At 40.3% G+C, this 27,526-nt stretch overlaps 2 protein-coding genes across 2 annotated transcripts in view; one reads left to right on the top strand and one right to left on the bottom strand.

The window, feature by feature from the left end:
• Positions 1 to 27,526, top strand: part of CATSPERB (cation channel sperm associated auxiliary subunit beta) — a 120,761-nt gene that overhangs the window by 72,808 nt on the left and 20,427 nt on the right. Inside the window, 4 exon segments of the mRNA XM_027521193.1 lie at positions 3,584 to 3,738; positions 6,683 to 6,837; positions 20,091 to 20,281; positions 22,933 to 23,265. Coding sequence (XP_027376994.1) covers positions 3,584 to 3,738; positions 6,683 to 6,837; positions 20,091 to 20,281; positions 22,933 to 23,265 — 834 coding nt within the window.
• The window catches only part of LOC113879725 (translation initiation factor IF-2-like), a 77,646-nt gene continuing 66,480 nt past the window's right edge, over positions 16,361 to 27,526 (bottom strand). Inside the window, exon 4 of the mRNA XM_027521453.1 lies at positions 16,361 to 16,437. The gene's annotated coding sequence lies outside the window, so the exon portion shown is untranslated. The remainder of the gene's footprint in view (positions 16,438 to 27,526) is intronic.

Genomic DNA, 27,526 nt, shown 5'->3' with positions numbered 1-27,526 from the left:
CCATCCAACCATTTCATCCCCTCTCGTCCCCTTCTCCTCCTGCCCTCAATCTTTCCCAGCATCAGGGTCTTTTCAAATGAGTCAGCTCTTCCTACCAGGTGGCCAAAGCATTGGAGTTTCAGCTTCAACATCAGTCCTTCCAATGAACACCCAGGACTGATCTCCTTTAGGATGGACTGGTTGGATCTCCTTGCAGTCTAAGGGACTCTCAAGAGTCTTCTCTAACACCACAGTTCAAAAGCATCAATTCTTTGGCACTCAGCTTTCTTTATAGTCCAACTCTCACATCCATACATGACCACTGGAAAAACCAAAACCTTGATTAGACGGACCTTTGTTGACAAAGTAATGTCTCTGCTTTTAAATATGCTATTTAGGTTGGTCATAACTTTCCTTCCAAGGAGTAAGAGTCTTTTAATTTCATGGCTGCAGTCACCATCTGATTTTGGAGCCCAGAAAAATAAAGTTTGCCACTGTTTCCCCATCTATTTGCCATGAAGTGATGAGACCAGATGCCATGATCTTTGTTTTCTGAATGTTGAGCTTTAAGCCAACTTTTTCACTCTCCACTTTCACTTTCATCAAGGGGCTCTTTAGTTCTTCTTCACTTTCTGCCATAAGGATGGTGTCATCTGCATATCTGAGGTTATTGATATTTCTCCCAGCAATCTTGATTCCAGCTGTGTTTCTTCCAGCCCGGCATTTCTCATGATGTACTCTGCATAGAATTTAAATAAGCAGGGTGACAATATACAGCCTTGACGTACTCCTTTTCCTATTTGGAACCCATCTGTTGTTCCATGTCCAGTTCTAACTGTTGCTTCCTGACCTGCATACAGGTTTCTCAAGAGGCAGGTCAGGTGGTCTGGTATTCCCATCTGTTTCAGAATTTTCCACAGTTTATTGTGATCCACACAGTCAAAGGCTTTGGCATAGTCAAGAAAGCAGAAATAGATGTTTTTCTGGAACTCTCTTGCTTTTTTGATGATCCAGCAGATGTTGGCAATTTGGTCTCTGGTTCCTCTGCCTTGTCTAAAACCAGCTTGAACATCTGGAAGTTCACTGTTCATGTATTGCTGAAGCCTGGCTTGGAGAATTTTAAGCATCACTTTACTAGCATGTGAGATGAGTGCAATTGTGCAGTAGTTTGAACATTCTTTGGCATTGCGTTTCTTTGGGATTGGAATGAAGACTGACCTTTTCCAGTCCTGTGGCCACTGCTGAGTTTTCCAAATTTGCTGGCGTATTGAGTGCAGCACTTTCACGGCATCATCTTTCAGGATTTGAAATAGCTCAACTGGAATTCCGTCACCTCCACTAGCTTTGTTCGTAGTGATGTTTCCTAAGTCCCACTTGACTTCACATTCCAGGGTGTCTGGCTCTAGGTGAGTGATCACAGCATCATGATTCCAAGGGTTGCCCATAGTAAACATATTTCTGCACGTGTCTGTGTGGCTGTTTCTGGACCAGATTAACATTTGAATCTATAGACTGCCCTGCCCAGTATGGGTGGGTATCATCCAGTCTGTTGAAGACCTAAATAGAACAAAAAGGTGGAGGAGAGAGGAATTCACCCCTTCTGCTTCTTGTTGCACCTGCTCAAGTTGGGACGTTTGTTTTCTGCTCTCCCACCCAACAACCCAGTTCTCAGGCCTTTGGGCTCCAATTAGGAGTCACACCACCAACTGTCCTGGTGCTTGCACTTCTTCTCTACCTTGCAGACAGCAGATCATAGAACTTCTCAGCCTCCATAATTGCATGAGGTAATTCCTCATAAATTTCTTAATAACTAAATGTATATATTGGCTTGTCCAGGGTGATTCTGGTGAGAGAGGCTGGGTTTTATACATGTACCCCTCGAGGCTAAAGTCAGTAGGATTTCCTGATGGATTTGATACAGGGTGTGACAGAAAGAGAGGTGTTAAGAATGGCACCATGGTTTCTGGACTGAGCAGCAGGAATAATGCAGTTCCCTTATTGGAGATGAGGAGGACTTCCCTAGTGGCTCAGATGGTAAAGAATCTTCCCGCAATGCGAGAGACCATTGTTTTATCTCTGGATTGAGAAGATCTGCAGAGAAGGGAATGGCTACCCACTCCAGTATTCTTGCTGGAGAGGAACCTGGTGAGCTACAGTCCATGGGGTCACAAACAGACACGACTGGGTGAGTAACAAGGCTGAACATGGAGGAAGTTTGTGTGAGGGTTAGGAGTGTAGTATGGGATCATTTCCGTGGGAGATACATGGCTGACATGCATATGGAGATGTCATTAGACAGTTATAGATAAGTCTAGCATTCAGGAAAGAGTGAGATGGGAGGTTTCAATTTGGGAATCATCCACATAAAGATGTATTTAAAAACCTGAGACTGGACCATATATCTTGAGAGAGTGAGAGGGATAGATCTAAGAACTGAGTCCTGGGTCACTCCAGTATTTAGGGGTTGGGACAGGAGAATGGGCCAGGAGACCCTGGCCAAACTGGGAGGATGAGAGGGCTTGGTGGCTGGGGCTTGGATATCAGCTTTTCTCATACTGAGACTTGGGCGTCCATCGTCCATCCAGGAGAGGGCGCACTCTCTTTCAGTGGATCGATGTCTGGTCTAGTGAATGTTGCCGCACCACGAGATTACTGCCAGGACACAGGAGAAACATGAGATAACCAAGTCTGGTTCAACATATTAATCCTAGCATAGCTAATGACCCAGTGGTCTCTACTGATAATTCCCCTTGCCTCCCCGAGGGTTATTTTCTCACTGCCTTCCACCTACTGCTGCTGCTAAGTCGTTTCAGTCGTGTCCGACCCTGTGCGACCCCATAGACAGCACACCACCAGGCTCCTCTGCCCCTGGGATTCTCCAGGCAAGAACACTGGAGTGGGTTGCCATTTCCTTCTCCAATGTATGAGAGTGAAAAGTGAAAGTGAAGTCGCTCAGTCGTGTCCGACTCTTCGCGATCCCATGGACTGTAGCCTACCAGGCTCCTTCGTCCATGGGATTTTCCAGGCAAGCGTACTGGATGGGTTGCCATTTCCTTCTCCACTTCCACCTACTGGGGAGTCTGATTTCAGTGTTATGAAGAGAACCCACCGCCAGGGGGAGCTAGCCCCCTTTCCTCCAGACATCTGCTCACTGTCCACCTGCTAATGAAATGGAGCTTGGAAAAAAACTTTCCGTGGACTTAACAAAAACTAACATGAATTTGCTAATTATGGAGTCTCAGAGCACTTCTCTCACCTCTTAGTTTAAATAGAGTTTTTATAAGGTAGAGTTTTAAAAGTTCTCTAGTTGTATCATCCAATACGTTGGCCACCTGATGTGAAGAACGGACTCACTGGAAAAGACCCTGATGCTGGAAAAGATTGAAGGCGAGAGGAGAGGGGGATGACCGAGAATGAGATAGTTTGATGGCATCACTGACTCAATGGACGTGAATTTGAGCAGGCTCCAGGAGTTGGTGATGGACAGGGAAGCCTGGCGTTCTGCAGTCCATGGGGTCGCAAAGAGTCGGACACAACTGAGCAACTGAACTGAACTGAAGTGTATCGTATCAATATCAAGTGATATCCATTTCTTTCCTAACAGGGTTAGGAAAATATAGTAAAATTGGATCTATTTCTGATAAAGTTTTCACTTTATACTATGACCACATGGGATTCATACATAAACTGACTCCAGACCACTTTGAAGCTGGTGGATCACTTGCTGCCTTTGGAAATTCTAAAGGTATTTTTGGACAGGTCAGTGATCTAATGTGTTGAAACAGTGTGCCTTGTTTTAATAGATGTCATATTCTATATACAGAGAAATAGGGAAAGTGTTTTCCTTGGGACAAACACTCTTAATACTCTTTGCTATTTTTAACTAAAGGAAAAACTTTCATATATCAGGGAACATCTCCAAAATCTTTTAAGTCCCATACAGAGCTTTATAGATTTACACACTCACCTGGAATATTTTCATATAAATGTTTTCACAGCAAACCACCAGATGTTCTAAACTAGATCCAACCCAGGTTTATGGTGAGTTTGACTCTCTCAAGGTTGACCTTAAAGAAACATGAGTTCTGTTTTTCCCCACTGTTGACTTTTCTTTCTTACTAACCCTCACTTGTTTCTTCCTTTTCTAATGCTAACAGAGAAAGGAATAATCATCTGCATCACAGATGATACTTCATGCAGATTTTTCTAATAATTTTAATGTACAATGGGCCACTTATAAAGATAAGTAAGTAAGTGAAGTCGCTCAGTCGTGTCTGACTCTTTGCGACCCCAGGGACTGTAGCCCACCAGGCTTCTCTGTCCATGGGATTCTCCAGGCAAAAATACTGGAGTGGGTTGCCATTTCCTTCTCCAACTTATAAAGATATTTGAACCTACAAACTCATCACAGAACACATAATCATGATAATGAGTTCTCATCAGTATATCAGCAAATAAACAGATTTTTAACTGGGATCTAATAAAATCTGCACTTTAGCTTAAAGGATATAGAATAAAGGGTGACTCTGCTGCTACTGCTACTGCTGCTAAGTTGCTTTAGTCGTGTCCGACTCTGTTCGACCCCACAAACGGCAGCCCACCAGGCTCCTCTGTCCCTGGGATTCTCCAGGCAAGAACACTGGAGTGGGTTGCCATTTCCTCCTCCAATGCATGAAAGTGAAAAGTCAAAGTGAAGTCGCTCAGTCGTGTCCGACTCTTAGCGACCCCATGGACTGCAGCCTACCAGGCTCCTCTGTCCATGGGATTTTCCAGGCAAGAGTACTGGAGTGGGGGTGCCATTGCCTTCTCCAAGGGTGACTCTAGTTTTAATAAATCACTCAAAATTACCAGGCCAAGACTGTGGTTCAGAACACGGTGCTTTAACTTCCCTGTCTTCTGAGATACTGACAGGGAAAAAAGTGGAACTTCCTGGTGACAGTAAGATGCCATCATGTGACTCCCTGTGTAATTTATTCACCAGTCTGTTGTGTGGCGCTACATAGAAACAAATCAAATCCTGTAATCAGCAGGGTAGCCCTAACCAAAAAAAAGCAGTTACCTCAATTTTCACTAACTTCACAATTTGTAGAAAATGTTCTCTTACGTGAAAGTTTAAATTATTAAAATCAAAAGCCATAATGGGTTTTTATACTCAGGGTGAGTGCATTCAAGGAATTTTCATTCAAGGAATTTGCACTCAATATTATCACCTCCCTCTCCCAAAACAAACTATATCTGTGTCCTCTCTGAATACACATGATCCATAAACCTTGTTTGGCTCTCAGTAGGTGCCAAATACTGTTGTGAATGCTTAATCTTTATAACAATTACTTATCCTCATTTTACCCACAAGGAAAACAAGGCACAGGGAGGGTAAATAATTCACCCCAAATTATACACACCACTGGTTAGTTCCTGGAATCAGGCATCAAATCAGTTTGGGGCAACAGGTTCAGGACCTGTGTTTTTAGTCACTATACTGTCTTTGCCAGGACTTGCACATTCTTTCATGGGATGTTCTTGCCACTCCCAGTCTCGAATGTCACACAGAACTCCTAAAGCCTTGTCAGTTTGCAAGAGTCCTTAAGCCATCCGTTCAATACATGCTCAGTCCCATGTGTATTCTCCTGGCATCTGTTTCCCATTCTCTCCCTTTCTCAGTGAGTTCCCAAATTTCAGAGACCAGAGGCAAAGGCATGACAGAAGATGGTCTGAACGGCACTGCTTGATGATGGCTGCTCCATCAGACTGCAGCATCTACCCCTCCGTCCTCATGTCACAGCAACCAGGGCAACTCCAGCATCCCCTGGGGACTGGTCCCCACCTGTCTTCTCACTCCTACAATTTCCCAAAGCTGGACAAGGTCAGCATCAGAGAAGGGTATGTTGGAAGATGACTTGCATATCAGAAATCTGGTCCAAAGTTGTCTGTGTTGAGAGAGAGAGGAAAAGCCTTGTGAACCACCAGCCTCGAGGACTCAGCAGCAGCAGTACAGAGTTACCAGCATGACATGGTGGGAGTAGCTCTCAAGTGTCAGGAGGTGCTTCTCAGCCCCTTGCTTACAGAATACTCCAAACAAGAACCAAGTTCTAGAACCTGCACTTCTAAACTCCTCCCCCACATATGAGACAAGACACTCCTGTCTGCCATTGCAGCCTTCTATACAGGAATGTTAAACTGAACTTAACTCTTCAGAATTTCCTCTCCTCCTCAATAGAAAAGTGTGTTTTCCCTCCCATCTGCGTGGATATTCAGCGATATTCCTTCTATCGATAAGAAAAGCAGTATTGTTTTGATGTGAAATGGAAGCAAATCCATTATTTGTATTTTGTTGTAATGGAATTATGCTGTTGTTCAGTCGCTAAATCGTGTCCAAGTCTTTGAAGCCCCATGGACTGTAGCACGCCAGGCTTCCCTGTCCCTTCACTATCTCCTGGAGTTTGCTCCAACTCATGTGCACTGAGTTGGTGATGTCATCCACCCATCTCATCTTCTGTAGCCCCCTTCTCCTGCCCTCAATCTTTCCCAGCATTGGAGTCTTTTCCAATGAATCAGCTCTTTGCATCTGGTGGCCAAAATATTCGAGCTTCATCTTCAGCATCAGTCCTTCCAATGAGTATTCAGGGTTAATTTCCTTTAGGATTGACAGTTTGTTCTCCTTGCAGTCTAAATAAATTCAATATTTTCTTTTTTCATGTTCCAGGCTTTTGACATGGGCTTTGACACTGCCCTTGCTCCACAGTATCTCACCTTAAATGAAATGATATTTTATGCATATGTGCCCAAGAATGAACCAAAGGACAGAGTACACACTAAGCAATTCTATGACATTCACTTTGGAAAATTGATACACTCCAGGTAGGTACTGATTAGCTTCACATTTTACTTAGATTGCACACTGGTATCTAAATTCTAAATTTTGAGCCTACTTTTTTGGAGTAATTTTCTTAGTCAAGGAGAGTAAGTCTTTTTGAACACCTTGCGAGGTCATACACGTTTGTAGACTTCAAGGTGCTTTGCACAGTGCCCCAGTTTTAGGAATATGGGGCCAGGTTATCAGCACCATCAAGCCAAGCTAAAGAAATGTGTGCTTGTTGTCCTGAGTATCAAAAATGTCTGGGCTACACTGGGTACTGCTTATCCTCAGAGCTCACTCCCATGGCAGTTGTCATATGCCCTATGACAAGCAAATCTAACATAGAGGAGACCATCCTGCATGAAATACTGCCTGACAGGGTGTGCAGAGTTCTCAGGAATGCTTTCTCCCAAGATATTAGCAAGAGCCAATGACCCTGAAAACTGCCTTTAAGGCTTAAAATCTTTGAAAAACAGTATGAATTCTACAACTGCCCCCTCCCCCACACACACATCTAACAACCAGAAAAGGAACAGTCTCAGATTACCAGAAACTCACCTGTTCCCAAACTGGTGAGCCTTGTTCCACCAGGTTGAAATCTCTCTATTGTACATCCACTGGGCTATCAACTAGATAATTTCCTATAGCCAACAGCTGCTGGAGAAGGAAATGGCACCCCACTCCAGTACTCTTGCCTGGAAAATCCCATGGATGGAGGAGCCTGGTGGGCTGCAGTCCATGGGGTTGCTAAGAGTCAGACACGACTGGGCGACTTCACTTTCACTTTTCACTTTCATGCATTGGAGAAGGAAATGGCAACCCACTCCAGTGTCCTTGCCTGGAGAATCCCAGGGACGGGGGAACCTGGTGGGCTCCCGTCTATGGGGTCGCACAGTGTTGGACACAATTGAAGCAACTTAGCAGCAGCAGCAGCAGCCAACAGCTCCATACTCCACCCAACACCTCCCTCAGAGGTAGATATGCAGACAGGAAGCAAACATAATATAGCAGATGTTGGCATTAGGTTTTATTCCACAATGATTGTAGAACCTTCTATCTCAAAGAAAAGTATCTGTGATCGTTGAGAACTATTTGTTTTTGATGGTTTTCGTATGTATGATATTACAGATCCATTAATGCCTGTTTATATAGGTATGTCTTTGTAGAAAACGTAGAGAATCACTCTTTAAAATTAACATATAATTAGTATCATCTCTATTAATATCAATTTTTATCCTAATTATTTTGAAAACATATGATAATTCTCTAAAAGATCAGAATGTTTAAAAAGCAGCATAGCATGTTCTGTGTACAGTCAGTAACTTTGCTCTACTTGCACAGAAACCAGAGAATGGGCATTTCTGAGGAAAGACATGGTAGCAAAGAGCCAGATCTGGGAACTGGAGGCAGGTGGGACTTCAACCAGAAAGGTCAAGGATTTGGGAGCTGGAGTCATGAGGTCAGCCATAGGCCAAAGGAAGATGTCTAGATGGTCAGGGGTGAAGCAGGATGAGCCCTATATTTTCTTCTTCCACAAATAGTTTTTTAATACTTACTACATGCAAGGCACTTAGGGAGGTGCTGTGATAGAGTGAAAAGAAGAGAAAGCGAAAAGCAGAGGAGAAGAGGAAAGATATAAACATCTGAATGCAGAGTTCCAAAGAATAACAAGAAGAGATAAGAAAGCCTTCTTCAGCCATCAATGCAAAGAAATAGAGGAAAACAACAGAATGGGAAAGACTAGGGATCTCTTCAAGAAAATCAGAGATACCAAAGGAACATTTCATGCACAGATGAGCTCGATAAAGGACAGAAATGTTATGGACCTAACAGAAGCAGAAGATATTAAGAAGAGATGGCAAGAATACACAGAAGAACTGTACAAAAAAGATCTTCACGACCCAGATAATCATGATGGTGTGATCACTGACCTAGAGCCAGACGTCCTAGAATGTGAAGTCAAGTGGGCCTTAGAAAGCATCACTATGAACAAAGCTAGTGGAGGTGATGGAATTCCAGGTGAGCTATTTCAAATCCTGAAAGATGATGCTGTGAAAGTGCTGCACTCAATATGCCAGCAAATTTGGAAAACTCAGCAGTGGCCACAGGACTGGAAAAGGTCAGTTTTCATTCTAATCCCAAAGAAAGACAATGCCAAAGAATGCTCAAACTACCACACAATTGCACTCATCTCACACGCTAGTAAAGTAATGCTCAAAATTCTCCAAGCCAGGCTTCAGCAATATGTGAACCATGAACTTCCTGATGTTCAAGCTGGTTTTAGAAAAGGCAGAAGAACCAGAGATCAAATTGCCAACATCTGCTGGATTATCAAAAAAAGCAAGAGAGTTCCAGAAAAACATCTATTTCTACTTTATTGACTATGCCAAAGCCTTTGACTGTGTGGATCACAATAAACTGTGGAAAATTCTGAAACAGATGGGAATACCAGACCACCTGACCTGCCTCTTGTGAAATCTGTATGCAGGTCAGGAAGCAACAGTTAGAACTGGACATGGAACAACAGACTGGTTCCAAATAGGAAAAGGAGTACGTCAAGGCTGTATATTGTCACCCTGTTTATTTAACTTCTATGCAGAGTACATCATGAGAAACGCTGGACTGGAAGAAACACAATCTGGAATCAAGATTGCCGGGAGAAATATCAATAACCTCAGATATGCAGATGACACCACCCTTATGGCAGAAAGTGAAGAGGAACTCAAAAGCCTCTTGATGAAAGTGAAAGTGGAGAGTGAAAAAGTTGGCTTAAAGCTCAACATTCAGAAAACGAAGATCATGGCATCCAGTCCCATCACTTCATGGGAAATAGATGGGGAAACAGTGGAAACAGTGTCAGACTTTATTTTTCTGGGCTCCAAAATCACTATAGATGGTGACTGCAGCCATGAAGTTAAAATACACTTACTCCTTGGAAGGAAAGTTATGACCAACCTAGATAGCATATTCAAAAGCAGAGACATTACTTTGCCAATAAAGGTTCGTCTAGTCAAGGCTATGGTTTTTCCTGTGGTCACGTATGGATGTGAGAGTTGGACTGTGAAGAAGGCTGAGTGCCGAAGAATTGATGCTTTTGAGCTGTGGTGTTAGAGAAGACTCTTGAGAGTCCCTTGGACTGCGAGGAGATCCAACCAGTCCATTCTGAAGGAGATCAGCCCTGGGATTTCTTTGGAAGGACTGATGCTAAAGCTGAAACTCCAGTACTTTGGCCACCTCATGCGAAGAGTTGATTCATTGGAAAAGACTCTGATGCTGGGAGGGATTGGGGGCAGGAGGAGAAGGGGATGACAGGATGAGATGGCTGGATGGCATCACTGACTCGATGGACATGAGTCTGAGTGAACTCCAGGAGTTGGTGATGGACAGGGAGGCCTGGCGTGCTGCGATTCATGGGGTCGCAAAGAGTCGGACACGACTGAGCGACTGATCTGATCTGATGATAGAGTGAGGAAGACATTCAAGCCCATGCCCTCCTGGAACTTGTGTTCCAGCACAGGATGTAGACAGTTATGAAATTATAGTTAACGTGAGTCTGCAACAGAGGAGCATGGAGCATTGAGAGAGTTCTCAGGGGCTGAGTCCTTGTTTGGAGGATTTGGGGAGGTTTCACAGAGGCAGTGATGCTTAAGATGTGATCAGAGGAATGAGGGTGAAGGAAGCGGGTTGGGGAAAGGCTCCAGCCAAAACCACAGTGTGGAAAAGGCCCCCAGGCCCAAAGAAGTATGATGTGTGCTTGAGAAACTCGAGAAAAACCAGAGTGACCTAAGTGTTGTGAACCAAGGAGAAAAGTTATTCGAGACCAGGTGGGCCCCTTTTAGTCTCAGTAGGGAATGTGGATGTTATTCTAAGGGAGCAGAAAGCTTGAAGGATTCTAATTAAATGAATGACCAGATTGATTATGTGTAGTTTGTTTACTCAATCAGCTAAATATCAACTTTACTTTTCATCCTGTCTTTTCAAACCACCTCTGTGGACCTATTTGCTTTCTGTCTCTAGATGAAGTATCTGCAAGGCCTATAGCTTTTCCATTAGAGAGTATATAATTGTTTCCTTAGCTTAAAAATATCTAAGTCAGTCAATTACCACATGACTCCATTGCTGTCCAGTGTTTTAAGAAACGTCAAACCCTTATTGGATTTAAGTCTGTTTTCCAACTCCCATTTGAGCCTGACCCAGTCTGAGGAGCCTAGAGTATAGGGGGTGAAGAGTTTCTCTTTCTTATTATTTTTAGACTCGTGTCCTCCCTCCCTCTTAGCTGATGGTTTCCAGCCCTTCTGGAGTTTGACTGAGAGTGAGGTGAGATAAAGGGGCAAGAGGTCTGCTGATGGGGGTGACTCTTTGACCTGAACACCACTGCCCCCCTCACTTCTAGGTGTGTGACAGTCTTCCCCTCTGTTGGGGGCCCTGAACTCTTCCACTATTACTTCTGGGCAACTTTCCTTTTCTTTCCTGCCTCTCCTCCCAAAACCACACCTCCCCAGAAATAACCTTTATCTTAAATTTTGTGTGAACATTTTAAGAAATGTTTTTTTAAAGGTTTAACATACATGTGTATCAAACTATATTGTTACATTTTGCCAAATGTATTACTTAGCAATGTATACCCTTTCCTATGATTTGCCTTTTTCATACAAAAAATTATTTGGTATTGATGTATGTGTCTATATTCACTCATATGAATATATCACAATCTATTTGGCTATTCTCCTATTATGTCTTGTAGTTTTATAGCTTTTAAGTTTTTAATCTAGAATAGATGTGGAGTGTAGTATGAAGTATAATAGAAATCAGATTTCTTTATTTTTTTATGGATAGACTACCAACTGTGCAAACACGGCCCTTCTGATCTGCAGTCACCACTGTAACATATCCTAGTTCCCCGTGTGCATCAGCCTGTCTCTGTCTCTCTTCTGTTTCATTATTGTATTTGACCTTCCCTAGGTCACGCTGACAAATTTTATCTAACCAGGTAACTTGTGTGAATAGCACCCTGTCTTAGATCTTCTTGGCCTTTGTTCTTGCATTTAAATGTTAGGTTCAGCTAGTCAAGTTCCATTAAAGGGAAAAAAAAGCACAACAACCTGTTAATAAAAATTACTTCTTCCAACCAAATTCTGCATTATAGCTGCAGTTAGATCCTGGGTGGAGATTCCTGACTCTTCTCGCAGTAGGATACTCTATTTGCGCTTCTAGAATTTTAGGCCCAGGACAACTTCCTGACTCTCCATAAGGATAGAGGGTTATTATTTCAGTCTTCCCTTACTCATAATGTGTCTTTGCCTGTGCCCCAGTGACAGGTGGCTTTGCTTCCTCCCTCTCAGTAGTTTAAAGCTTCTGCTGTGTGGGGGAGACGAGGGTGGGTGGAGAGAGGGGAGGTGGGAGTGAAGGGGAGGGAGCCGGGGCTTCAGGGCCAGCACCCTCCAGGCCCTCCTCCCCAGCCAGGATCACCTCTTTTGAGGCCTATGTTTAACTGTTTAATGCCCAGCCAAGGCTTTTGCTTCTTATGAAAGAAGGTTCAGGGAAGTGAATGAGACTTCTTCCCTGTTTCCTCCCACCCTCTCCAACCTCCCACCAATGACCTTGCCCCATACTTCCACATCACCAGCAGGGACTCTCTCTGGTTCACTCTCTGCCCGTCTTTCTCCTGAGGCCCATGGGAAGGAGCTTGCAAGTGAGTGCAGCTCCCCTTTGAAAGGTGCCCCAGCATTTCCAGACTCACATACCAGCACATCCTGGCCTTTGGCAGTTTTTTTGTTTCTGTTTTTTCTATTTTTAGACATTTCTTATTTATTTCTTTTGTGGCCAGTACCATGTTTCCCGCTTCTATGCTATTCCACAAGTGAGACTGTTGCTGTGTTGAGACTTTCCTTGGAATGGCTTATTCCCTTGGATTTCTGGTTAGTTCTTGGATGGCTTAAGCAAAGTGACAACTTTGTGATTTATCCATTTTGTTTCATTGCTTGTTGGGCTGCTTCTTTCTACATCAAAAGCCAAAGCAGAATGCCTTATAATTGACTTTTGTGTAGCAATCTCAAGTGTTTTAAATTTGCTAAACTCATTTGCTGATTCTAGTACTTTTTCTATATATTCTTTTGGATTTTCTGAGTAGGGGTAAGTATTTTTCTAAGCAGATAATCACATCACCTCAGATAATTTATTTTAACACCTTTTAGCATATTATACATTTCTTTCTGTTACAGTATCTAGGAGCTTATTAAATATAAACGAAGTTAATGGGTGTCATTCTGTTCAGGCTGCTCTAATCAAACATAAAAAAACTGGATGGCTGTGTGTGTGTGCTAAGTCACTTCAGTCATGTCCAACTCTTTGCGACCCCATGGGCTGTAGCCCACCAGGCTCCTCTGCCCATGGGGATTCTCCAGAGAGATGGCTTATAAACAAATGTATTTCTCACAGTTATGAAGACCAGAAGTCTAAGATTAAGGTACCAGCATGGTAAGTTTCTGGTGCAGGCTCTCTCCTGGGTACAGATTGCCAACTTCTCACCATATACTGTCATGATTGAAAGGGGCAGGGGACTAAACCGATTTACAAATGCTTCACCTGAATGACCTGAATCACTTCCCAAAAGCTTCATCTCCAAACACCATCACTTTGGGCATTATGTTTTCAACACAGGAATTTTGGAGGGATACAAACATTCAGATCATTAGCAGTGGGCTTCCTTATGTTTCTCCTGTATCTATTGAACTTATCTATATAATTTTTTCCTTTGAACTTTTACTTAATGCTGTGAATTATATTATAGACTCAATGTTGAATCAGACTGAAAGTCATGGAATAAACCTATCTTGCTCATTGTGTATTATCTATGTTTATACATTTCATACATTCTTGTGTGCAGTGTTAGTATTCACTTGTTAGATTAATTGTGTTAATTGTGATTTTCCAATTTTCTTTATCCTTAACTGATTTTTTCTTTTGTGATCTATCAATTATTGAGTTATGTTAAAATTTTCTGATGTGATATTGAATTTGTCAATTCTTCATTGTAGTTCTGTCAGTTTTGCCTTATATATGTGTGAGGCTGTTGTTGGATGTGTATAAGTTTAAAAATGTTACATCTTCTCGGACTTGCTTATGATGTTGATTTCATGGGTATATACTTATCCTGAAACTTATCAAGTTGTTTATATTAAATATGTAAGGCCTTTTATGTGTCAATCATAACTTCAATAAAGTAGTTTAAAATAAGACAGCTACTTGCAGTGTTACAAAAAAGAATTGTTACATCTTCTTGATGAGTTGAAAATTTTATTGGTATTTAATAACTACGTTTATATTTATGATGCTTTTTTGTATTACAGCCTAGCGGGTATAGCAAAATATGCATAACATAAAATTTACCATTTTAGCCATTTTTGAGAGTGCAGTTCTGTGGCATTAAGTATTAATGGTTGTGCAACCATTACCACTGTCCATCTCCAGAACTATTTCTTTCTTTTTTTTAGAACTGTTTTTTTTTTTTTTTTTAATTGGAGAGCTTAGTCCAATTACACTTGGACTGTTTGTGTGGATAGTACAGAGTGAGATGGTGTGTTGGAAGGTCAGTGAGAAGGTAGGGAAGCACCAGATCATATAGGGAACTTTAGGCTGCATAGGGGTTTATATTTTATTCTTGGTGCCAGAGGAAGCCATTGAAAAGTTTTATATAGGATAGTGAAATAATTTATATTTTTTAAAAGATCACTTGCTGTGAAAAGTATAGGACAGGGTGAGAGTCAAAGTCTCCAGGCTCCTTGGAAAGCTACCGAAATAATACAGGTGAGAAAAGAAGATGGTCAAAGCAGTGTACTTGAGAAAAGACAGGATTTGATGGTGGATTGCCTGTTGTGGGAATGAGCAAGAGAGCCATCAAGAATTTGCTAGGGTTTTAGTTTGTAGCTAGGTAGAGGATGCTGTCATTTTCTGAGATTTGGAGTGCAGGGTTAGGCAGGGTGAGTGAGACTTGCACATTGGAAATATTAAGTGTGAAATACCTCTTAGGTACCTAGGTAAAGATGTGAAGTTGACAGTTGCCTGGATATACAAATGCATACCGCAAAAATAGCAGGAGCTCTGCATTTGGTAGTTGTTCCCATATAAATGGATGTATATGGAGAAGAAAAGGCCTGGGGCACTCCTGGAAGAGAGATTAGGCAGAAGAGGAGGCCCCAGCCAAGAAAACGAAGAAGGAATAGTCAATAAAATAGAAAAAAAAAAAAAAAGAGGGGGCTAAAGTGGGGACATGTAAGCCAAGGGAGGCAGATGTTTTGGAAAGTATGGAGTAAACCACTGTGACCCATGTGACTGAGAGACTGAGTAACATAAGAACCAAGAAGTGAAGTGACCTTTGGATATGACAACCTTCCAAGCTGTAGTAACCTTGATTAAAGCAGCTTCATTGGCTTGGGATGAGGGCAGTGGGCTGGAGAAACAGCACGGGTACTGGAATTGGAGTTTATCTGGTATAGGTAGTTACGTTTGATGGCAACTGCCTTTCTGTAGTGTTTTCTCCACTCAACAGATATTCCTCTCCACCTCAGGAACTTCCTGACTCCTAATTTTAACCCCATCCTTCATTGCCCAAACCCTCTTCTCTCCTTTAAAAGCTGAATTCTTACCTCTCCTGTAAGAGTGAAGCTTGATTGCTCCCCAAGAGCCATCCTGGACACTTGAATACAAGAGACTCATTTACTTCTCCAGTGGTGGGAGAAGTGGGATGGCAGGGTCAATAATTAAGATGTCTGCCTGGCTATTGGTCAGTGACTCAAGATGCAAAGAGGTTAATAGTTTTTTTTTTAATTACGGTAATAAGCTTTATTTTTTAAGAGCAGTGTTAGGATCAAACAACATGGATCAGAAAGTACAGACAGTTCCCATGTGCCTCATCTCCACACATATCTCCCTCACTTTGTGTCTGACACTACAGTGGTTTATTTGTTCCAATCCATGAACCTATACTGACACATCATCAATCACCCGAAGTCCATAGTTTACGTTAGGATTCACTCTTGGTGTTGTACTTTCTATGGATTTTGACAGTTCTATAATGACACATGTATATCCTATATTATCATACAGAATAGTTTCATTGCCCTGGAAGTCCTCTCTGCTCTTCCTGTTCATCCCTGACATCTATACTGTCTCTATTTTGCTGTTATTGTTCAGTTGCTAAGTTGTGTCCTACTCTTTGTGACTGCATGGACTGCAGCAAGCCAGGCTCCCCTGTCCTTCACAATCTCCTGGAGTTTGTTCAGATTCATACCCATTGAGTTGACGATGCCATTCAACCATCTCATCCTCTGTCGCCCCTCTTCTCCTTTTGTCTTCAATCTTTCCCAGCATCAGGGTCTTTCCCAATGAGTCAGTTCTTCTCATCAGGTGGCCAAAGTATTAGAGCTTCAGCTTTAGCAAGGGTCCTTCCAATGAACATTCAGGGTTGATTTCCTTTAGGATTGACTGGTTTGATCTCCTTGCTGTCCAAGGGACTCTAAGAGTTTTCTTCAGCACCACAATTTGAAACCGTCAGTTCTTCGGTGTTCAGGCTTCTTTGATGGTTCAATGGGTTAAGAATCCACCTGCAATGTAGGAGACACAGGAGACATGAGTTTGATTCCTGGGTCAGGAAGATCCCCTGGAGAAGGAAATGGCAACCCACTCCAGTATTCTCGCCTGGGAAATCCCATGGTCAGAGAAGCCTGGCAAGCTACAGTCCATGGGGTCGCAAAGAGTTGGACATGACTGAGCACATAAGCACAACAGTCTGGCCATTTAACTACTGTGCTGTGCTCTTTCAGATTGCTTACAGCTTAATAATTACAGCCTTCTTTATGGTCCAGCTCTCACATCCGTACATGACCACTGGAAAAATCATAGCTTTGATTATATGGACATTTGTTGGCAAAGTGATATCCCTGCTTTTTAAAATGCTGTCTAGATTTGCCATAGCTTTCCTTTTAAGAGAAAGTGTCTTTTAATTTCATGGCTGCAGTCACTATCCATGGTGATTTTGGAGCCCAAGAACATAAAATCTGTCACTGTTTCTACTTTTTCCCCTTCTGTTTGCATGAAGTGATGGGACCAGATGCCATGATACTAATTTTCTGTATGTTGAGTTTCAAGCCAGCTTTTTCACTCTCTTCTTTCACATTCATCAAAAGGCTCTTTTGTTCCTCTTCACTTTCTGTCATGAGAGTGGTATCATCTGAATATCTAAAGTTATTGATATTTCCCCTAGCAATCTTGACTCCAGCTTGTGATTCATCCAGCCCAGCATTGTGCATGATGTACTCTGCATAGAAGTTAAATAAGCAGGGTGACAATATACAGCCCTGTCATACTCCTTTCCCAATTTTGAACCAGTCTGTTGTTCCATGTCTGGTTCTAACTGTTGCTTCTTGACCTGCATACAGGTTTCTCAGGAGACGGATAAGGTATTCCCATCTGTTTAAGAATTTTCCACAGTTTGTTGTGATCCACACAGTCAAAGGCTTTAGCATAGTCAATGAAGCAGAAGTAGATGCTGTCTCTATAGTTTTACCTTTTCCAGAATGTCATGTAGTTGGAATCACACAGTGTGTTGCTTTTCATATTGGCTTCTTTCACTTAGTAGTATCCATTTAAGCTTCCTTCATGTCTTTTCATGACTTGATCATTCATTTCTCTTTACCACTGAATAACATTCCATTGTCTGGATATACCTCAGTGTTTTAATCCATTCACATACTAATTAAGCAATCTTGGTTGCTTCCAAGTTTTTGGCTACTTTGAATAATGGTGCCATGAACATTCTTGTTCAGGTTTTGTGTTTAACTCATTTGAATAAATACCAAGGAATTTGTTTGCTGGATCATATGATAAATGGCTTTCAGAGTGGCTGTACCATTTTACATTTCCACCAGCAGTAAACAAGAGTTCTTGTTGCTCTTTATCCTCAGCAGTATTTGGCATTGTAGGTAAATTTGGCATTTTGGATTATTGCCATTGTAATAAGTATGTAGTGGTATCTCATTGTTGTTTTAATTTGCATTTCCTGATGATATATGATGCATATACTCATCCTTTCATATGTTTATTTGCCATCTGCATGTCTTCTTCAGTGAGGTGTCTGTTTAGACCCTTTGCCCACTTTTCACTGGGCTATTTGTTTTCTTACTGTTTAATTTTAAGACTTCTTTGTATTGTGGGGGTTGGCATCTAGCAATCCAAAATATGGTGTTTTGGCTTAAGGATTACTTTTAGTCAAAGGCAATTAAGATAAAGCAGACATATAGAAAGGCAGGATGATTCTTAACCATCAGAGACAACTGGAGACTTCTACCAGTCTAGAGACATTGAGAGAATTCTTCACAATAAGCACTATTAAAACCAACCCTTCTCTTACAATAGTTTCTCCCATGTATTTACTTTTTCAGTTTGCCACCCCTAAAAGTCTTATCCCCTTTTTCTCTCTCTTGTGAGTGAAGTTGCTCAGTCGTGTCCAACTCTTTGCGATCCCATGGACTGTAGGCTCCTCCATCCATCGAATTTTCCAGGCAACAGTACTGGAGTGGGTTGCCATTTCCTTCTCCGGGGATCTTCCCAACCTGGGGATCGAACCCAGGTTTCCTGCATTGCAGGCAGACGCTTTACCATCTGAGCTATCCCCTTTTTCTGTCTCTTGTCACTTCCCCACAAATATATTATTCTTTATTAAGATGCTACATAAGCCCCAGGTTCTAAACATTCCTTTGAATTACTCATCACTGAGGCTTCTCCCTGTGTAAGGATGATACACATTAATAAATTGTTAATTTTTTATTGTTAATATGGCCTTTGCCAGTTTAATTTCTAGGGTCCCAGGCACAGAACCTAGAAGAGTAGAGGAAAAGGAGATTCTATTCTTCCCCAATAGTTTATTTTGGATAACAGTCCTTTGTCAGATATGTTTTTCATAACTATTTTCTCCCAGCCCACATCTTGTATTCTAATTCTTTTGACAGTGTCTCTCATAGAGCATAAGTTTGTAATTTAACAAAGTATGGCTTGTTGATTTTTTTCATTCATTGTGAAAGGATACTCTAAGGATTGTGTCCTTAAAGTTGTATCTAAAGAGTCATCACCATACCCAAGTTCTTCTAGATTTTCTCCCATGTTATCTTCTAGAAGTTTTACATTTTATGTTTAAGTCTGTAATTCATTTTGAGTTAGATTTTTGTGAAGGGTATAAGGTCTGTGTGTAGATTTGTTTTTTCTTGATATAGATATCTTAGCTTAGGGCTTCCCAGGTGGCTCAGTGGTAAAGAATCTGGCTGCCAATACAGAAGACACAGGAGACACAGGTTTGATCCCTGGGTAGGGAAGATCCCGTGGAGTAGGAAATGGCAACCCACTCGAGTATTCTTGCCTGGTGGCCTACAGTCCATGGGGTTGCAAAGAGTCAGCACGACTGAGTGACTTAGCACACATACACATCTTAGCTTAACATCTGAACATTGTTTTTCTTGCTTATAAAGCACATGATCATTGCAGAAATTTCCTACAAGGCAAATATAAAGAAGACAATGAAAATCATGACTGTTAACACTTTGATGAATTATGGATTAGTCCTTTTCAACATTCATTTCAACATTTTTCACTATACTTCTTTATTTTAGACATTATAATGTGAAAAACTCTTTGTAAGAATCATTTTAATGGATACTTTTTTTCTAGGTAGATGAGGTGTTATCATTTAGTTAATTTTCCTATTGTTGGCATTTTTATTTCTAACTTTTATCATAATGCTGTGATGAACATCTTTGTGTGGAAAACTTTTCTTCCCCTCTGTTTTTCAAGTTATGTCCTTAGGATAGAGACCTATCAGTAGATTTATGGGATCAGAGGGCAAAAAAAAAAAAAAAAAAATAGAACTCAATGCATAGTTTCAAACTGCTTTCTAGGAGTAGTGTACCATTTTACCATTTCATTAATGTCAGTCTCTCTCAGTTCTTATTACCATTAATAAGTAATTAATAGTAATATTAATTACTGTCTTTTAAAAACTTCCTTAATTTGATAGGTGAAAAATCACATCCCGTTGCTGTAACAGACATTTCATCAATTACTAATAAAATTGAATAAATGTTACTCAAATATTCATTTGTTAACCGTTTGTGGTATTTTTTTAATTTATAAATTATATGTTTATGAACTTGCTAATTTAAACCACTGTTTTATCCAAATTGCTTGATATTTGTTGGTTTGTTTTTAGGAAAACTGGAACAGCTTACATAAGAAAGGTATTTCAACATAACACTCCTGAAGGATTTTTGTCCTCAGTTATTGCAGAACTGATAGACCCTTTTGGAATAGAGGAAGTAAATGAGAGCTCTTGTTTGTCCAGTTCCCTTTCCATTAGTGAAGCTGGAAATCACTCCTATAAACTTAGTCTTCAGTTACAAAGTAAGTATAATGATATTTCTGATGGCTGGGAAAGATGAAGAATTATCTTTTGGGATGAGTGTTCATGCTCTTTTATAGAACAATAGATTTCAAAATTTAAACCAATTGATAATCTACAGAAGTCTACATATACTTAAATTCCTAGAGGAATTCTTTATTTTTAATATAATAAAACCTGATTTCTCCACTGGGACAAATAACAGGTATCTTACATTTAATACTTTCTCTCACTTGATTATTGCAATAGTCTCTCTCTCTCTTTTTTTTTTTTTTTGGTCAGGTTTATTAAGGTATAACTTACATACAGTAAAATTCACTCTTTTCAGTGTATGTCTATGGATTTTGATAAATTCATTCAATGATGGAGCCACCATTGTGATCAGTCCCATAAAACTCTCTCCTAATTCTTTGCTCTCCCAACCCTGGCCCCTGGCAACCAATGATCTGTTTTCTGTTCCCCAAATTCTCTCCTTTCCAGAATATTACATAAATGGAATAATACAATAGACAGAATTTTGACTCTACCTTAAGTATTTGTGTACAGGTTTTTGTGTATACATATGTTTTCACTTCTCTGGAATAAATGCCCAGGAGTGCAATTGCTGGGCTGAATAGTAATTGCATATTTATTGAGTTGGCCAAAAAGTCTGTTTGGGTTTTTCATAACATCTTACAGGAGAACCTGAACAAACTTTTTGGCCAACGCAATAGTTTTTAGGGAAACTGATTTCTCTGCTTTCCTTCTTGCCCTTTCTCTGTCAAATGCCCTGTCTATTCTCAACAGAGCAGCTTAAGTGATCTTACTAAAACATAAGTTCAATCATGCCCCTTGTTGATTTTCTATCTGTATGACCTATCCATTGATGAAAGTAGGGTGTTAAAATCCTCTACTATTTGCATATTGCTATCTATTTCTCCTCAAAGTCTATGAATGTTTGCTTTATTATTTAGGTGCTCATTTGTTAAGTGCATAAATATTTACAAATGTTTTATCTTTTTGTTTGACTCTTATTATATAATAACCTTATTTAGCCTTTGTCTTAAGGTCTACTTTTTCTGATATAAGTATTGGTATCCCGGACTTCTTTTGATTTCCACTTGCATAGAATATCTTTTTTCATCCCTTCACTTTCAGTCTGCATGTTTCCTTACATCTAAAATGAGTCCCTTGTAGGCACCACATAGCATATCTTGTTTTTGTTTCTAAATCAACTCAACCACTTTATATCTTTTGATTGAAGAATTTAGGTCATTTACATTTAAGTAGTTATGGGTAGGTATGCACTGATCACCACTTTGTTAATTTTTTTTGGTGTTTTATACCAAAAAAATACCAAAATACCAAATTATGTTGTACACCTGAAACTAATATTATGTATCAATTATATCTCAAAAAGTCAAAAGGTGGAGAGGAAAGTGAGTGACCAGCATCATGCATGTGTGCTCAGTCACTCAGTCATGTCCAACTCTTTGTGATCCCATGGACTGTAGCCTGCCAAGCTCCCCTGCCTATGGGATTTCCCAGGCAAGAATACTGGAGCAGTTTTCCATTCCCTCCTGAAGGAATCTTCCCAACCCAGAGATCAACCAGCATCTCCTGCATTGGCAGGTGAATTCTTTACTACTGAGCCACCTGGGAAGCCCAGTGGTCAGCATATATGATAGTTAATGCTGCTAGATTAAATGAGATCACTGGGAAAGCAGGTGTAGATAAAGAAAGGAAAAAGCTTGAGATCCAATCTCTGGTATTCCAACATTTAGTGGTCAGAGAGATGGGGAAGACTGGATGGTCTACTAGGAGAAGAGAGTATGTCTCAGAAACCAAGTGAAGAAGTTACTTCAAGAAGGAAGAAGTGATGCTGTGCTACATGCTGCCAAGAGGTGGGTTTAGAAAAAAGGTCAGAAGAGAAAACTGCCCGATGGATCTGTGTCAAAGTCACTGGTAAAGTTGACAAAAGCTGTTGTTGGGTGGAATCATGTAGACAAAAATGACATGTAGTCATTGGGTTAGGGTCAAAAAATTACAAGAGGCAGGGAATTGAAGACAGTGAATAAGGCAATCCTTTTGGGGAATCTCACAGTGAAGGGGAAAAGAGAAATGAGATGGTAGTTGAAGGAAATGTAGAAAAGGGTTTTTTGTTGGTTTGTTGAAATGGGAAAAATTAGAACATGTGTGCATAATAAAGGAATTATTAGGTTCTCTTCAGACTACTTCTATTTATTTTTTTCAGAACAAGGTGAGTATCATTGTTGATGTGTTTCAAAAACATTTTAAAATAATGACTTCCCTCTCCTTCAAACAGCCATCTTTTGACTTCTCTCATATCTACTCTGATGGATTTTCTCCAATCTCTAGGTTATTAAGGCTCTTACTAGTTCTATAGAAAAGAAATCAACTTTCTCATAATTACTTAACCCTATGTGGGTTGTTTTTTGCTGAGAATTTTATAGAACTAGTTTTACAGTAGAAGTTGTGATACACTTTCAACAAAATAATTTGAATTATGACCAGAAATCTGACAAATATGTTCTCTAGTTAAGACCATACTTTAAAAACTCAAATAATATATTCCTCAGTTATGTCCACCAGTATTGCTTAGAGAACATTGGCCATTCTATTTTATGCCAAATCATTCTTGTTTTAGCTCCAGGTGTTATCTCCTCATTTCAAGATTCGGATATAGAAAAGACTGTGGTGATTCCTGGTTATAGCAGCTTCCTGATCACAACGATATTGGACAATGAGAATGCTTTAGCTGTTGCTACCATGCCTGAAATAGTCCCCCATAACATGACCTTTCAAAAAGATTCCTGGTTCTTATACAACTTTGGAAAAAGGAATGGACAAACATGGAACATATATGCAAAACCGTGTAATTACTGGTTTCAACAACATGATGATTCACTATCCCTCAGTGTCCTGAAATACATTGATCTGGGGAAATCTCACACTTTAAAAATGAAGGTCATACCTAATACAAAACGTAAGTTTATTTTTATTGGGAAATAACAAGAGGAGATATTATTGCTTTTGTTGCATGTAAAATACATTCTTTGATATTTCCTTTATCTTTGGTTTCATTAGTAGGTGGCATTCTATCACTAACAGTATAACCTTCTAATTATTGAGCACTTATGCAAAACTGTATATTAAATGTTTTTATACATTTAAAATTTATGGTTTATGACTATCCTAATGGGCTAGATTATAATCCTTATTTTATAAATGAGAAAAATGAGGTTATATTACCAGCCCAAATTTACAGAGGATTTTAGTTTAAATTTTAGCTGCCCTCTGAAAAGAAAACCTTTTAATTATCTTGTTATTGTTATAACCATTTCAAATATTTATTTTAAGCCAAAAAAAAAAAACACTTTTAAATAGAATTCTATACTTTGCTCCATTATCCAAGTATTTATTTAAAGTATTTATGTATTTAAAAATAAAAAGCTTACTAAAGATGATGATAAAATAGCATGCTAGAAAAAAGTAAAACAAAAAATTTTAGTAAACAACTTAGCTGGAAAGTGAGGGAAAAAAGATGAAAGAGAGAAGAGAGAAAAAGGAAAATCTTGTCACTAGAAATGAAGACGTTAGCAAAGTATTGCTCAAAATTCTCCAGGATAGGCTTCAACAGTATGTGAACCGAGAACTTTCAGATATTCAAGCTGGATTTGGAAAAGGTAGAGGAATCAGATATCCACTGGATCATAGAAAAAGCAAGAGAATTGCAGAAAAACATCTGCTTCAACACTACACTAAAGCCTTTGATGTGTGGATCACAACAAATTGTAGAAAAATTCTTAAAGAGATAAGAATACCAGACCACCTTCCTTGCATCCTGAGAAACCTCAGGTATGCAGGTAAAAAAGCAACAGTTAGAACTGAACATGGAACAATGGACTGGTTACAAGTTGGAAAAGGAGTACGTTAAGGCTGTATATTGCCACCCTGTTTATTTAACTTATATGCAGAATACATCATGCAAAATGCCAGGCCGGATAAAGCACAAGCTGAAATCAAGATTGCCAGGAGAAATATCAATAACCTCAGACATGCAGATGACACCACCCTTATGGTAGAAAGCGAAGAGGAACTAAAGAGCTTCTTGATGAAAGTGAAAGAGGAAAGTGAAAAAAGCTGGCTTAAAACTCAACTTTAAAAAAAACGAAGATTGTGGCATCCAGTCCCATCATTTCATGGCAAATAGATGGGAAAACAATGGAAACAGTGACAGACTTTATTTTCTTGGGCTCCAAAATCATTTCAGATGGCAACTGCAGCCATGAAATTAAAAGATGCTTGCTCCTTGGATGAAAAGCTATGACAAACCTAGATAGCTTATTAAGAAGCAGAGACATTATTTTGCCAACAAAGGTCCATCTGGTCAAAGATAAGGTTTTTCCAATAGTCATGTATGGATGTGAGCATATTGGACCATAAAGAAGGCTGAATACCAAATAATTGATGCTTTTGAACTGTGATATTGGAGAAGACTTTTGAGAGTCCCTTGGACTGCAAGGAGATCAAACTAGTCATTCCTAAAGGAAATCAATCCTGAATATTCTTTCAGAAGGGATGACAGAGGACAATATGATTGGATGGCATCACCAACTCATTGGACATGAGTTTGAGCAAACTCCGAGAGTTGGAGAAAGACAGGGAAGCCTGGTGTGCTGCAGTCCATGGGGTCACAAAGAGTCAGACACCACTGAGCAACTGAGCAACAAAAACAAGAAATGAAGAGGGAATTCAAAATCAAAAGAGTTAGCTAATATGTAGCTCCTACAAGGTTATGAGGCTCAGATGTAGACAGTGGAATGTGTTCTAATGCCCAGCCATTGGTTTGAAGATGTAGACCTTTAGACATTTCTACCTTGTGGTAGGAAGTTGGAACTGAGAACATTAAGTAAGGCTGGAACCATCAGATAGTGGAGAGGTGAAGAGGCAATAAGAACAATGCTACCCAACAACGCAAAGAAGGAGATAGGGGGACTATGATCTCCATGGGACTCAAAAAGAATTTCTTATAAAAAACCCAAACTTCTAGACTGTGTAACACCCAGAGACTACACACCAGATACAAGAATCCCAAACTGAGAAATCATTACAATCCCTGGGCCCCAGCTTAAGGAAGCACAAAACCACCTGTATGAATACTTTCATAAACCAGGTAACATGGACTTGCACAAAAAAAAAAGTCAATCTTTCTGACTTACTTCGCTCTGTGCATGTGTTTGGAATCTAGAAAGATGGTACTAATGAACCTATTTGCAGGGCAGCAAGGAAGATGCAGACATAGAGAACAGACTAGTGCACACAGTGGGAGAAGGAGAGGGTGGGACGAATTGAAAGAATAGCCTGGAAACATACATTGCTGCTGCTGCTAAGTTGCTTCAGTTGTGTCCGACTCTGTGCGACCCCAGAGACAGCAGCCCACCAGGCTCGCCCATCCCTGGGATTCTCCAGGCAAGAACACTGGAGTCGGTTGCCATTTCCTTCTCCAATGCATGAAAGTGAAAGTGAAGTCACTCAGTCATGTCCGACTCTTAGTGACCCCATGGAGTGCAGCCCACCAGGCTCTTCTGTCCATGGGATTTTCCAGGCAAGAGTACTGGAGTGGGGTGCCATACCATATGTAAAATAGATAGCAAGTGGGAATTTGCTGTGTGATACAGGAAGCTCAACCCAGTGTTCTGTGAACCTAGAAGGGTGGGATGGGGTGGGAGATGGGAGGTGGGTTCGTAAGAGAGGGGATATATGTATACCCATGGCTAATTCATGCTGATGAATGGTAGAGGCCAACATGATATTGTAAAGCAATTATCCTCAAATTAAAAAAATATCTATCTACATTGACCATGTATTGAAAAAAATAATTTTAAAACCATGTAAGGAAATGATCCAACATAAGAAAAAGTCAACAAGCATAGGAAACCAAATTTCAATCTTGAGTTGATAGAAAAATCAGAAAGACATTATAAAAATAATTGTATAATATATATAATATATAAAAGAAATAGAGGAAAACAGAACAGGAAATGGTAGAGATCACTTCAAGAAAATTAGAGATACCAAGGGAACATTTCATGCAAAGATGGGCTCCTTAAAGGACAGAAATGGTATGGACATAACAGAAACAGAAGATATTAAGAAGAGGTGGCAAGAACACACAGAAGAACTGTACAAAAAAGATCTTCATGACCCAGATAATCATGAAGGTGTGATCACTCCCACTCACCTACAGCTGGACATCCTGGAATGTGAAGTAAAGTGGGCCTTGGAAAGCATCACTACGAACAAAGCTAGTGGAGGTGATGGAATTCCAGGTGAGCTATTTCAAATCCTGAAAGATGATGCTGTGAAAGAGCTACACTCAATATGCCAGCAAATTTGGAAAACTCAGCAGTGGCCACAGGACTGGAAAAGGTCAGTTTTCATTCCAATCCCAAAGAAAGGCAATGCCAAAGAATGCTCAAACTACCGTACAATTGCACTCATCTTACATGCTAGTAAAGTAATGCTCAAAATTCTCCAAGCCAGGCTTCAGCAATATGTGAACCATGAACTTTCAGATGTTCAAGCTGGTTTTAGAAAAGGCAGAGGAACCAGAGATCAAATTGCCAACATCCACTGCATCATCAAAAAAGCAAGAGAGTTCCAGAAAACATCTACTTCTACTTTATTGACTATGCAAAAGCCTTTGACTGTGTGGATCACAACAAACTGTGGAAAATTCTGAAAGAGATGGGAATACCAGACCACCTGACCTGCCTCTTGAGAAACCTGTATGCAGGTCAGGAAGCAACAGTTAGCACTGAACATGGAACAGACTGGTTCCAAATAGGAAAAGGAGTATGTCAAGGTTGTATATTGTCACCCTGCTTATTTAACTTCTATGCAGAGTACATCATGAGAAATGCTGGGCTAAAAGAAGCACAAGCTGGAATCAAGATTGCCAGAAGAAATATCAATAACCTCAGATATGCAGATGACACCACCCTTATGGCAGAAAGTGAAGAGGAACTAAAAAGCCTCTTGATGAAAGTGAAAGTGGAGAGTGAAAAAGTTGGCTTAAAGCTCAACATTCAGAAAACGAAGATCATGGCATCTGGTCCCATCACTTCATGGCAAATAGATGGGAAACAGTGGAAACAGTGTCAGACTTTATTTTGGGGGGCTCCAAAATCACTGCAGATGGTGACTGCAGCCATGAAATTAAAAGATGTTTACTCCTTGGAAGG

The sequence above is a fragment of the Bos indicus x Bos taurus genome, chromosome 21, assembly GCF_003369695.1.
Source record: "Bos indicus x Bos taurus breed Angus x Brahman F1 hybrid chromosome 21, Bos_hybrid_MaternalHap_v2.0, whole genome shotgun sequence".
NCBI classification, from domain to species: domain Eukaryota; kingdom Metazoa; phylum Chordata; class Mammalia; order Artiodactyla; family Bovidae; genus Bos; species Bos indicus x Bos taurus.
Note: the sequence above shows the minus strand (reverse complement) of the source record. Positions and strands in the feature narration are given on the sequence as shown.